This window comes from Polyodon spathula, chromosome 19, assembly GCF_017654505.1.
Source record: "Polyodon spathula isolate WHYD16114869_AA chromosome 19, ASM1765450v1, whole genome shotgun sequence".
NCBI classification, from domain to species: domain Eukaryota; kingdom Metazoa; phylum Chordata; class Actinopteri; order Acipenseriformes; family Polyodontidae; genus Polyodon; species Polyodon spathula.
The window spans coordinates 7,519,003-7,531,196 of NC_054552.1; the positions used below are offsets into that span (position 1 = coordinate 7,519,003).

Genomic DNA, 12,194 nt, shown 5'->3' on the forward strand with positions numbered 1-12,194 from the left:
AACAAAGCCAGCCAATATCTCAAGTGCACTGGACAAGCTTAACACTGCAAAAGCATAGTGGTGGACGCACAGTTATTTTGTAAAGTGAATATTGCGAAAGGACAAGAGGGCAATGAATCAATCACTGCATAAAGGCCATGTATTATGGATTCTTCACTTTCAATCTAATTTAACCATGTTAGAAGTGGATCAGTAGCTAACTGTGAATACTGTGGAAAGTGGCTGTAGAGGTGGAAAGAAATTCTGCTTCAAAACAGTATTGGGTTGTCAATGTCACATGACCACTTTTATATGGTGGGGAAAAAAAATACTTATATAGACACCCATGTGAGTATACTAGGTTACTTTCAGTTTTCCTATAAAATTCGCCATCTTGCATGGATTTGGAAGCCAGCTTTGGAGTTAAAGCAAATAAATAAATAAATAAATAAATAAACACTTGCCCTTGAAATTGTAATCCATTCACCAACTATCATTCCAGGCTTGAGTTCCATCCCTAAACAATTGTGATTACACACCATGACCTGGCACGGATTCACTGAGACACCAGGACAGCTTGGGCAGATGGCTCTAGCAGTGTATGTATATTATTTCTCACAGGATCAGGACGTGAAGTCATTTTGCATATAAGTACGGGACTGGAATACCAACCACTGTGTCAACTACACCTGGGAAGCAAGAAACCTTTGAAACGAAATGTAAAAATTCTTAATTAAGCTGACACTGGCGATAACTTATACAGAATATGTACTCCTGCATGGTGCATACTTTCTTTAGAGACACCTTCAGGCTGTAGTGTATCATGAGGAAAGTAACTGTGCCACGTATATTTTGTCAGTGGCCAATAAAAAGACTAGTGTTAACTCTAAAAAAGACAACAAATGTTTGAATAATTTGTAAACGTGTTGTGGGGTCGCCATGGAGATATGACGTCTCACAGCACGCACTTTAGTTGAGGGGATATGTGGGATAACAGTGTGCTGTAGCATGCAAGCAAGCCTTCTCTGTGGGAACATATAACTAATGAAACTGCTATCTGTTTCTTCCACGTATACAATATTTATTGCACTCTGTGGAAAGCAGAATTTTCAGTAAGTGTCACGAAACACTGCTAGCTTTGCACTATATCCTTCACCTCACAGAGAACATGACAGTAAAATGATCACGCTTATTATTATGATCCAAGCTGGTGCAAGCAAATAAATGCCGCATGAATCCTATAACTCTTAGTCTTTTGTACTGCCAAAGGAATGTGATCGCAGTTGATGAATGGCACACATAAATGACTTGAAATTCTGCAAGAGACAGTTCAACTAATTGAGGGGCTATAATTACTGTCCTTTTGTCAGAATTATTTAAGGCCCAGCTGTCACTGATTAGTCCGTCGGGCATCTTACCCTGACGTACTGGAGAATGAATGCACCTAAGACGACACAACAGGAAAGAGGATTAATCGAAATTGCATCTCTCTGATGGGAGAAAGTAAAGTAAATCTATTGGCCATTTAGAAGGAAAACAAACCAATTCAGAGCCATGTACCAGGAAACAACCGAAACAACAGTCATAGTATCATTTACTCCAAAGTGTTTTGAATTTTGAGTCAGAATCTAGATTGATGGCCTTTGCACTCAAGTGGGTTTGGGTGGAAAGTGTTCATCTCATTATATATCAGCGACTGCTACTGAACAGGTGCCCAATGAGATCAAACAGAGAGTAGCCAGGCCTGTCCTCCTCTCCAGGGTTCAGGAGCTTGGTAACGCTGCTTAGGTTGAGTGGGTGAAAAAAGGCAATTGGCTTGACAGTATTGATCTTCAGTCCTCCTGGTCATTCGGTAGGATGCAGGGGTGGCATTTGAGTTGGCAATTTCAAAATGGGTAGAGAAACAGGAGGTAAAAATCATAAATAGTTTATACAAAAAAAATGTTAAAATCAATGACAAAATACAGAATATGCCCATACTGTCCAGTATTTGAAAGCATATTGTTTTGTGTCTTATGTATCAGATAGCATTAGAAAAGACATTCTGTATTTCAAACATGATAATTTGACCTCTGCTTTGTGATGGTGGTCCACTATGAAAGGTGCTATATAAGATAAAGATTCATTGATTGATAAGTAAACCTACCACGTTCAAAACTAACAACTGCAATGTACAAAAAAAACAACATTGTGACTACATTACAAAATGAAATAATGATATTTAGGATGGCAATTTGATATATATATAGATACTACATATACAATATGGATTTTTCTTTCACAGAGTATCATGGCAACGTACCAAAAGAGCAGCCTTTGTGAGATGCTAAACTGGAGACCTACTTTCCTATGTTACGTCTCTATGTCCCTAGTGTTTGGATTCTAAACTCCTGCTACCATAGTAACGGTAAGCAATGAGAGACTGCAGACAGCTATCTGGGGGTGATGGACTAATTGAACTTTTTTTTTTTTTTTCTACTGTGATCATCAGTTACTGCAGCTGTTAAAGACAAGTGCAATTCAGCACAAGGGCGAAATAAAGAGAGGAGCCAATCAGATACAAAAATAGTGCAGATTGCAGCAATGAGAAACATTACACCGCTGTGTAAGTCTCAACACGTATTAAGAACAGCTACCTATGTTCAAACAAACCTCAAAGATTTAAACCGTTAATAACACACCCACCTATCTGTAATGATCCAGGATAAGGTTTCACATGCACAGCACAGCTGTCACTACGCTAACAACGTTAAGGAATATTGAATGTGTTCCCTCTTGTCTTGGGACTTCCTTGATTCTTTAATTAACCAACTGCTGATATGACATGTTTTTAAATGATCGGGTCCTGGCACCCTGTATTGATCTCTCTGTGATCGTTCCTGATCAAACATGTTTGGGATGGATTGGTTGTTTACAGTATCCTTAGATTGTGAAGACATTCTGTGGCTCAAAGCAGGCGTTGTTATTGCAACTACCTTTTAGTGGTCGTGTTTTAGTCTTGTTTGACAGCTGCTTCAGCTCAATTGCTTCAGCAGGGACACCCAAGTTATAATCAAGGTACAAACATAAATGGTACAAAATTCACAAAAAGCTATAAATAATCCTTCACACCTGATATCAGACTAATGGCAAGCTCAGGATTTTTTGTAGTGATGGGTCTATACTAATTTATAGTGGTTTGATATTAATGACAAAACGATTCACATGCCCCGTGCTTTACTATGCTGCGTGTGCGAACCAGAAAAAAAAAAATAAATAAAATTGTTATCATAAATTTGTAGATAGCCATTATCAGACATTGTAAAAACATGACAATGTGTCCCAGATTTAGGAAGTTTGTTCTATAAACACTGTATATAAATCATTAAAAAAAACAAAAAAACTTATTGAACTGAGTGAACAGATTAGATCTGTACAGCACTGTAAATTCTAATAGAACCTTACCTTAACAGGACTACACATTGTGGGGCATCTTTGACACTGTTACGTCTATTGACAAGTTGATTCCTGAACGCCCTGTTGAACAGGGATCGAAGGACCGCTCTGTTGGGATTGATGGTATTGATGCTTTCATTGTGTGCTGTGCCTTCCTAAAAACAGCAGCTGTCGGTGATTGATATTTGGAGTCACCAGGGAGTGACACAGCAACAAGTGCCCCCAGAGTAATGTGCAATGCTGCAACTCCAGCAACCACCTCTGTATCCACACAGGACTGCTGCAGTTGCAGTTGCAGTTTGGGGGACTCTAACCCCTCAACTGCACTATTATTATCTCTGGAGACAAAGTAGTTTTTCCACATTTTACTTTGGAGGATAATGCTGTTGCAGCATTATCAAACATGAATAATATTAAATTATGATTATTATTGATAATGTATATTTTTTTTATTAAAATGGTGAGGCATTATTCTGCCTTCATGAATAGCCGATAGGAAACTTAGTGAACACAAATGTGTGCTTTGTGTAAATAAAGAACTCCAGTTTAGGGGAGCTATGTAAAATGATGTCTATTCCAGCAACATGATTAATTATAATTATAACATTTTACATCTGTAACACTAACGAGTAATTTAAATTATATGAAGAAAAAAAACAAGGGTCAGTATACAGTATATTTATATTAATAATTTATTAATAAGTTGCAGACTTTAAAACCAATATCATCAACCCATAAATTCAAAAAAGCCTTTCCTTTCGACTGCCTCTCTCTCTCGAAGAGTTGTAGTTGTATTCCAAAATGGTGAAAGACAGTTTAAAAAAATAAATGAATAAAAAAGGCCCTGTAAAATGTTATCAGTATAGGAAACTATGTGAAAACAGCATTGTTTAATCTCATACAAAAACGGGAGAGCTTGTTCTCACTACATGTAACTCGGCACCGATAACCTCCTCTTAATACACCCGGGAAGAAGCCTGTGCACCCGAACCTTACGTTACCTTTGATAGCTGTAAACTGGACAAGATATCAGTTGGAGAGGTCTCTTTAACCAGGGCTGTAAATATACTACAAATACAGAAACCGAACAGAAAAGAAAATGTATGCTGTACAAGCAGTCCTTCTTATCAGCTTTGCTTACATTTTTTACTTACCTCGTATTTATTAGTAATGCATATATTTCTACATTACAGAACATAAAGAAACACAGCTACTGTGAGTTTATATTCAACTTAGATAGGACTGCATCTTCTTCAGTGACTAATCTGTACACTGATTCTTAAAAAAAAAAAACAACAAAAAAATAATCTTCTGACTTGCTGGCATCAAGATTAATCTGAGGAATAATATGTTACTTTAGAATACAGAACTACTCCCTTGGTTACAACTGCTTAAATTAATTGAAACAAGGTATCTAATTAAAAAGCACTGCGCCTCCATTTAATACTGCAATTCTGTTAATGTTTCTCTCAGAGGAAAACAACCTTGAAGGAATTGCATGCAATCATAAAAGGGTCTTTTTTTTCTGGAAAATACATTATATTAAAACGCTCATGGAAATGAGGTATAACACCTCCTAGATTATCTTGTAAGATTTCCTTGCAAGTGTAATGATTGAAAACTGTATATCTGTGAAAATAAATCTGGGAATTGTGTTATTAGCATAAAAAAAAAAGAGGATTTCATCCCCAATGACAAATTGTTCAGCAACTAAAAGGTAACTTGCCTCAAAATAAGGCCCATCCAATACAAATTTCTTCCTTTATTTTAAAGCTGCACAGTGGACAGGCAATCCACAAGAATCAAGCACTGTTGCCATCATCCACCCTGAAAGAAGATCTGTACCTTTCAACATTATAAACATGCATACCAAGACATTTATAATTAACTGCTTAACTCCATTAATTGTGCTGCAGTGACAACTTCTTCAGAATAAATGGTAGACACTGACTATCCTCCAAGTAATATCAGATCCCTCCTGGCATTAACAACTCCTTGTCGGAATGGTTTGACACCTGCATAAAGGCACCTTTTATTAGTTTATTAATCTATATATTAACTACACTATTGAACAACACAACATGATTGTTAACATGATAGTTGTTGAGGTCTCTTGAAAGTGTGACCACAAAGGGAATTTAAAACTACTGCACTTTGTGTAAAGTAAATTGTAATAGAATCTATTTACATTGGATTAACTAAAATAAGTCACAAGTCACTAATAAGATGGAAAATGACTTACTGTTCTTGAAGGATAAAGTCTGAGTTTTCTGGAGAGATCTGTCCAGTTACTGGATGTCTAAATGTCACTGTTCTCTGGTTATGGCTAAAGGGGAAAAAAAAGGATGAGAGGTCATTAGTTCATATGAATACATACATTGCATGTTTCTTTCTTTTAGCCTGTTTCCCTGCAAATGTGAATTCTTCATGTATATACTACAGTAGGTTTTAAGGCCTCTCACGACTCTCACAGGTGTGTTGAATCTGCTGGTGTCCTGCAGCCTTGTACTGTAACTGTGCCAACACTGTTCATGCATTATATTGTACAAGCTATGCTGCTCAGCAGAAATGCATGCAAGCCAGAGGGGTTCATTAATTTGAATCGTAGCTGGTAATTTACCGCTTTTAATTTTGGCATTTGCAGGTTTTATTATCTTTAGAATATCCAAAACTAAAACATTCCAAAACAAAAAAAATCTTCCAGGGTAACTTTCACGTACAACAGTGACATTCCAAAGAGGTGAGTACATTGGATAGCACCAAGATCACATGCACCACAGTACCAAAGAATATCACATTCATTATATAAGACTAGCTAGTTTTATATTGTAAAGATTTTATATCCAAAATTGTTTTTTAATAACATTTTACCAAATAAGCAGGATGTTATTTTATTACACTGAAAGACAGTTGAAAGATATTTTGTTGAATAATGTGAATAACTTAACTGTATTACTTCCCCATTTAGAAACATTCAAACCCAATTGAATAGCTAGACGAATCTCGCTGCGTTGCTAAGGAAATGCTGAGCTTAATATAAGGAAAGGAGCTACACGAATTCAGCTAATTTTATAGACATTTTAATTTCCATGCATATATTTACTTTACAAACCGAATACAACACGAACATGCATGGAGATTTGTGCTTAAATATTCTCAGCAAGCCATGGCATTTTCTCCACATACAGAACATTCGCAATTAGCAGGCGATTAATTCGCAAATTAGCTTCATTTTTTGGCACGCTAACAGAAGAGGGTTTACAGTACATAAAAGTAAGAATTGAGGGTGAAGTTGACTCCACACCGTACCATGTGTCAGCTGATTTAGGGCCCACATTCATTAACATCAGCAGTGACAGGAACAGGAGGTTCAAGGTCTTGTCTATAATACGCCAGTGTTGTATTTATTAATCATCAACCTTCACATTCATCTGTCTGTCTTAAACATCAGGGGACTGTGCAAAGTCATTTGTGAAAAACAGGTAACAGAACATATCCCAGTAAAGGTTAAACACACAACTCAGGGTAAAGCCTCAGTCCACGATATTCCAAATGAATGGGCTGTAAAAATCGCACACACCTTTTTTGCTAGGAGGAAGATTTAATGTGACAGGATTTTTCTCACACTCACTAAATCCTACACTATAATGCTAAGCTATGATCCTGCAGGCAATGGAAAGCAACACTAAACGTTACTGAATCCTTTTCTGGAAGGTTCAATACTCACATCCATGACTACAGCATGCAGCACACTTGCCAGAGAGACTAATTAAGTTTGCAGTGCAGGCATACTAAAGACCGGATTACAGAATCAGTTCAGTTTAATCGCTCCTTTTACCTTTAAGTGGTCAAGACTTACATTTTCAATACAAAGCCAATAAAACAAATGCACTTTAAGATGCAAACTTCACAAATGATTTCACGTTTTTAAGTGTGTACCCATTTTAAAAATTAAAATGTTCCTCCTTGATACACAACTGAAATGACTCATTTACGTAAGTCTCCAATGTTGTCAGGAATTTACCAGTATATTTTTTAGTGTAAACAGCTGGTTGCCTGAACAAAACCATGCATACAGCAGCACTGGAACCATACTTCGAGACAGAGCAAGTGCAATGCACAAGCAACAATGGTCAGGAGGTGCATCAGCATTACACTTCTTTTAAAACAGTAAAGCACTTTGTGGTTTCCTCAAGCTTAGCTTTTTAAGTGTTTTTTTTTTTTCTCCTTTGGAGGGTGTTGTGTTTCTTTTTATACCTGTTCTGGTCATTCGTTTTTACCAGGCGAGATGCCAGTCCAGAAGGTTTAGGGTTCCTTTTTCCACCACAAATTTCAATAAAAACCACATGTGATCACGTATCTCTGGCGCTCTCAGGTATCTTTTATGCAAATGTAAGTCTGCTAGGATTCGGTTCACTGGCTTGGAAGACAGTACCCTTTCAAAACTCCTCTGTGTCTTTCAGACACCCATCAGGAACCTGAACACCAAGTTAAAAACATAACCAAGTTTTAAAAAAAAAACACACTCAAAAAGGACCACAAAAAAGCTTTACAGAACTTAGAATTCTGCCACTACTTCAACTTTTTATTCTAACAAAAAAATAGAGTACGAGTTTAGCGATTTATTTTTTATAAATTAGAGATACAAATACAGGTTTAGAAATAACACCTTTGCCTTTTTTATATATATATATATATATATATATATATATATATATATATATATATATATATATATATATATATATATATATATATATATACACACACACACATACACACACACACACACACACACACACACACACACACACAGTAGTACTGAGAATCCTCACAATCATTGATATTTCAGAGGCAGCTCAAAAGGATCATGACAAACATTGTGCTTTAAACAAAAAACGTCAAGGTCAGCCACAAGGCATGAGTGAGGCAAATCACTCTCTCTAAAGGAATTATTATTGCATACCTACTGTGTCATTGCAAAAATAATCCAATTACTAAACAGATGGTAGGCTATTTCTAGAAAAACTAGTTAAATGCAAAAGGTTATGCATAAAGGTTAACTATTTTCTTTTCCCACAACAAAGAAACTGTATATAATCATCTGTCAGCTCCATTGGCAAATGTCTTTTTTTTTGGTAATAAATCACAAAATCAGATATCACACTGAAATTGGTGTGGAACAAATCGCTTTAAAACAACATGGTAATAGTATTACAGTACATATTCCAGCAAGGAATACACTGTGGGACACTGCAGCTTGTAAATACACCACAATGCCTCTGCAATAGACATGACCTACATTACTCGGTAATAAACTACTACAGGATAGTGGGAACAATCAACGGTCTATCCCCCAGCATACCCAAGTAAAACACAGCCTGCCGACTGCAACAGCAACTGGCACTACCCGATAGCCTACATCACACTTTCCATCCCACTGCTTTACAGACCCGAGAGTGCCAAATGAATACACTGGCATCAATTCAAGACTCCAGCATCTGTGTCGTCTAGGATTCTTTCCCATTGTGATGGTAATCCAATCCGCTGTTTCAGTGGACTGCATTTAAACCTTCTTCAGGAAATGCTATGTACTAGCCAGGCTGAAGGTAATGCATGATTTCACAGCTATTCCTGTCCTGTATGGGACTTTATAACCGAAGAATGTGGTTAGAAATATTTATGTCCTACCAACAAACAGTTCCTGCATTTCTGCATCCTGCTTTCTGATGCGGACAGAATTTATTTTACAAACAACAGTTAAAGGCAATTTAGTTATTCGGGTTACTAATTTTTGTTTTTAACTGCTATGTCTGAGTTTTAATAACTATAGCTATAAAGTATATTCAAGCACCAGTTGAGGCCTGTGGGCAACTGAAAGATATCTTCAATATCTTGATATGGAAACTAATTTTAAAACACAGCAACACACTGGAGAAATAATTAATATTCCTTTTTAACTTTAATAAAATAATACGTTTCTGTCTTTGGATAACCAATAAATCAATACAGATTTGGACTTCAGCCACTACACAAATGGATACTATGTTTGTTCACAGATTTATACAAAATTAATGAGTATTAATTCATTTCAAACATTTTCATCCTAGTAAAGTAATCTGTGTTTGTAATACCTACTGTATGACAAGGGCAATAGCAAGAAATACAAACGCCCTGGAGAAATTCTGTAATTCTGGTACTAAAAAGTGTGAGTCTATATATAGTTTGATCCTGAAATACACACACATTGTGTAGGTTGGACAGTTCATGAAGCTGCGGTAGTAATATTCCAGAATGCATTTGTGACACCACATATACCCACCTATTGTAACTCTGTATTTTACTAAATTTCCAAATCATGCCAAAAAGTAGTACAGGTTGAAATACTTTCAAATCACCTTAAATAGGATAATTATACTGTATTTTAAGATACAATTAGTTCAACAAGTATTCATATGGGCCATTAAGGTTTTAAGAAGCTTTCAAAAAGGTGAAAGTACAGGCTGCATTACACTAAACAAAAAAATAGATTTGACCTTGTGTTATTTGATTACAAATTTCTATTCTGAAACACCTCTGGTTAGTGAGCTTCAGCTGCTGTAAAGTATAAATTTACCCAGCATTCCTTGTGCATCAACAAGAAAGTGCTTGCTCTGCTTATCACAATTAGTCTCCACTCCATAGTTTATATGTAGAATCACAAGCCATTAAGACTGTCAACTGACAAGAAATAAATACATAAATAAAAAGACTGGGAGAAAAGATTTTAAAAGGTCTGCATATCAGTATGCAATTAGCCCCAATACTCACAAACGTGTCACTCCACAAACCAACACCTCATCTATGGTGCATCTATGACATTTACAGACCTTTCAGAATAGGAATACCATGCAATGTCCCTATAATGTGGCATTATCAATGTTTCATTGGTGCACAATTAATAATACTTAAGTTTGATAAAAAAAAAAAAAAAAATGGTATCACATTGTTTTATACATCACCTTTGTTTTCTTGTTTTTTTATTGAATTTTTTTTTATGTACGTGACGTTGCATTTTTTCAAATTAAATCATGTAATTCCATCTACAAGGCATCTCAATGCCTTGAGCCACACACACACACATGTAATCAAGTGTAAGAGAGTGACACAACAAACAGAATTTGTCCATGACAACCAGCCACTCTATTTGAAAATTTCACCTGTAGCAACAAAGCGAAAGGTGTCTTTTCTAAGATTTCAAAGAAATCCCATTAACAAAACTACAAGGTAATGCTGAAGGAGACCTTTTGAACCCTGACACTTTGCCACGAACATCACAGTCACTCTGTTATTTTGCCATATAATGGAGTTTGACATTTACCCACGGTATGTAATTTACAGAGTTCACCGAAATATGTTTTCTGAAAGGTTATACTGGTAGGTTAAAGATGGCATGGGCTGTGATCCAAATCATTAGCAAGTCTCTGTATCAAAGTTTCCAAACACAAGGCCTTGACCCACAACACCAAAAGACTTGGTTATATCAGGGTGTATAAAATAGAGTATTATTCTCTCTCTCCCTCTCTCTCTGAGAGAGTAATATTTCAGAGGGAAAACAACTCTCATTGTTTGGTTATGAAATATTTAGTGGTTTACCACAGAGGGTTACTTTTCACTGGCCTATGCACATGCCATTTAGGAAGGGATTTTCCTGTAATTTAACACAAGGACTTCTGAGAAGTCAGGCAAAATACTTCCAAAAGGGACACAATTCTTTGCAATTGTTTTACCAAATATAGTATTTGTCCCAAGCTTTGTTGTCCACCTACTTCCAATACAAAATGGAAACTAAAAACATGAAAATGTCAACCTGCTACTGTACATAAAGCAAAAAATGAGTTTGAACTCAGTAGCAGCAACAACTTGATACCTGAGACCTCCCTACAACAGTACATACCACTACTGTTGAATATTTAAGTGATATTGAAGCTTTTTTTTTTTTGTAGTAAAATATATGCGTCCTTCCTAATACGACAGAATAGCAATGTGGCTTTCTGGTGCTAAACAGCTCTAACATTGTATAATGGACTAGTCTTGGTCACACTCAAATGTGCACCTTTTTGTGCTCCATTGTTTTTTTGTTTTTTTTGTTTGTTTTTTAACAAATGGCTGTTGCTTCACTTGTTATGGAATTTACTACCAAACAGAGAGCTATCACAAGTAAGGAAGACTACACATTTCAGACGTTCAGAAAAGACTCACAGCAGCTGTACAGTAGTGCCAACACTCCCTATACAAAATATACATTACTGCTTAATTTATTAATATAGTTGTATTATTTACAGAAACGCTATTTTCTAGAACTACAGTAGCAAACACCTCAAGGGAAGAATTCTCAGGAACAACTAATTTTCTACATCACAGTATAAAGTGTAGATTTTTAGGAATGGGAAGAAAAGGCATACGAACAGTTTAGAGTTCCAGTATTTAGCCTAAACATTTTCTAAGAGTTAAACTTTTTAACCGCGGTCAAATATTTTATACAGTGGGATTTGTGCAGTGTGAGGTTATTTATTTAATATGTGTTCAAAACCTATACAGTAGTCTCCTCTGCATGAATGTTGCAGCATATCATAAACAGAAACAGTACTCTAATGGGAGGCTTAACATAAAACACTCCTGTGCTGTTCACTATGTTAAAGTTTAAGAACATAATATGTGTTGAATCTTAAAGTTTAAACATTTAAGATATGAAACATAAATCGAACGCCCCTATTAGCAAATCTTTAATAAAAAAAGAC

General features: G+C 36.0%; 1 protein-coding gene across 10 annotated transcripts in view; it reads right to left on the bottom strand.

The window, feature by feature from the left end:
• Nucleotides 1-12,194, bottom strand: part of LOC121294929 (pleckstrin homology domain-containing family A member 7-like) — a 114,822-nt gene that overhangs the window by 45,553 nt on the left and 57,075 nt on the right. For all 10 annotated transcript variants that reach the window (XM_041219149.1, XM_041219145.1, XM_041219144.1 and 7 more), the window contains one exon: nucleotides 5,657-5,740. In XM_041219149.1, the coding sequence (XP_041075083.1) occupies nucleotides 5,657-5,740 (84 nt within the window). The remainder of the gene's footprint in view (nucleotides 1-5,656; nucleotides 5,741-12,194) is intronic.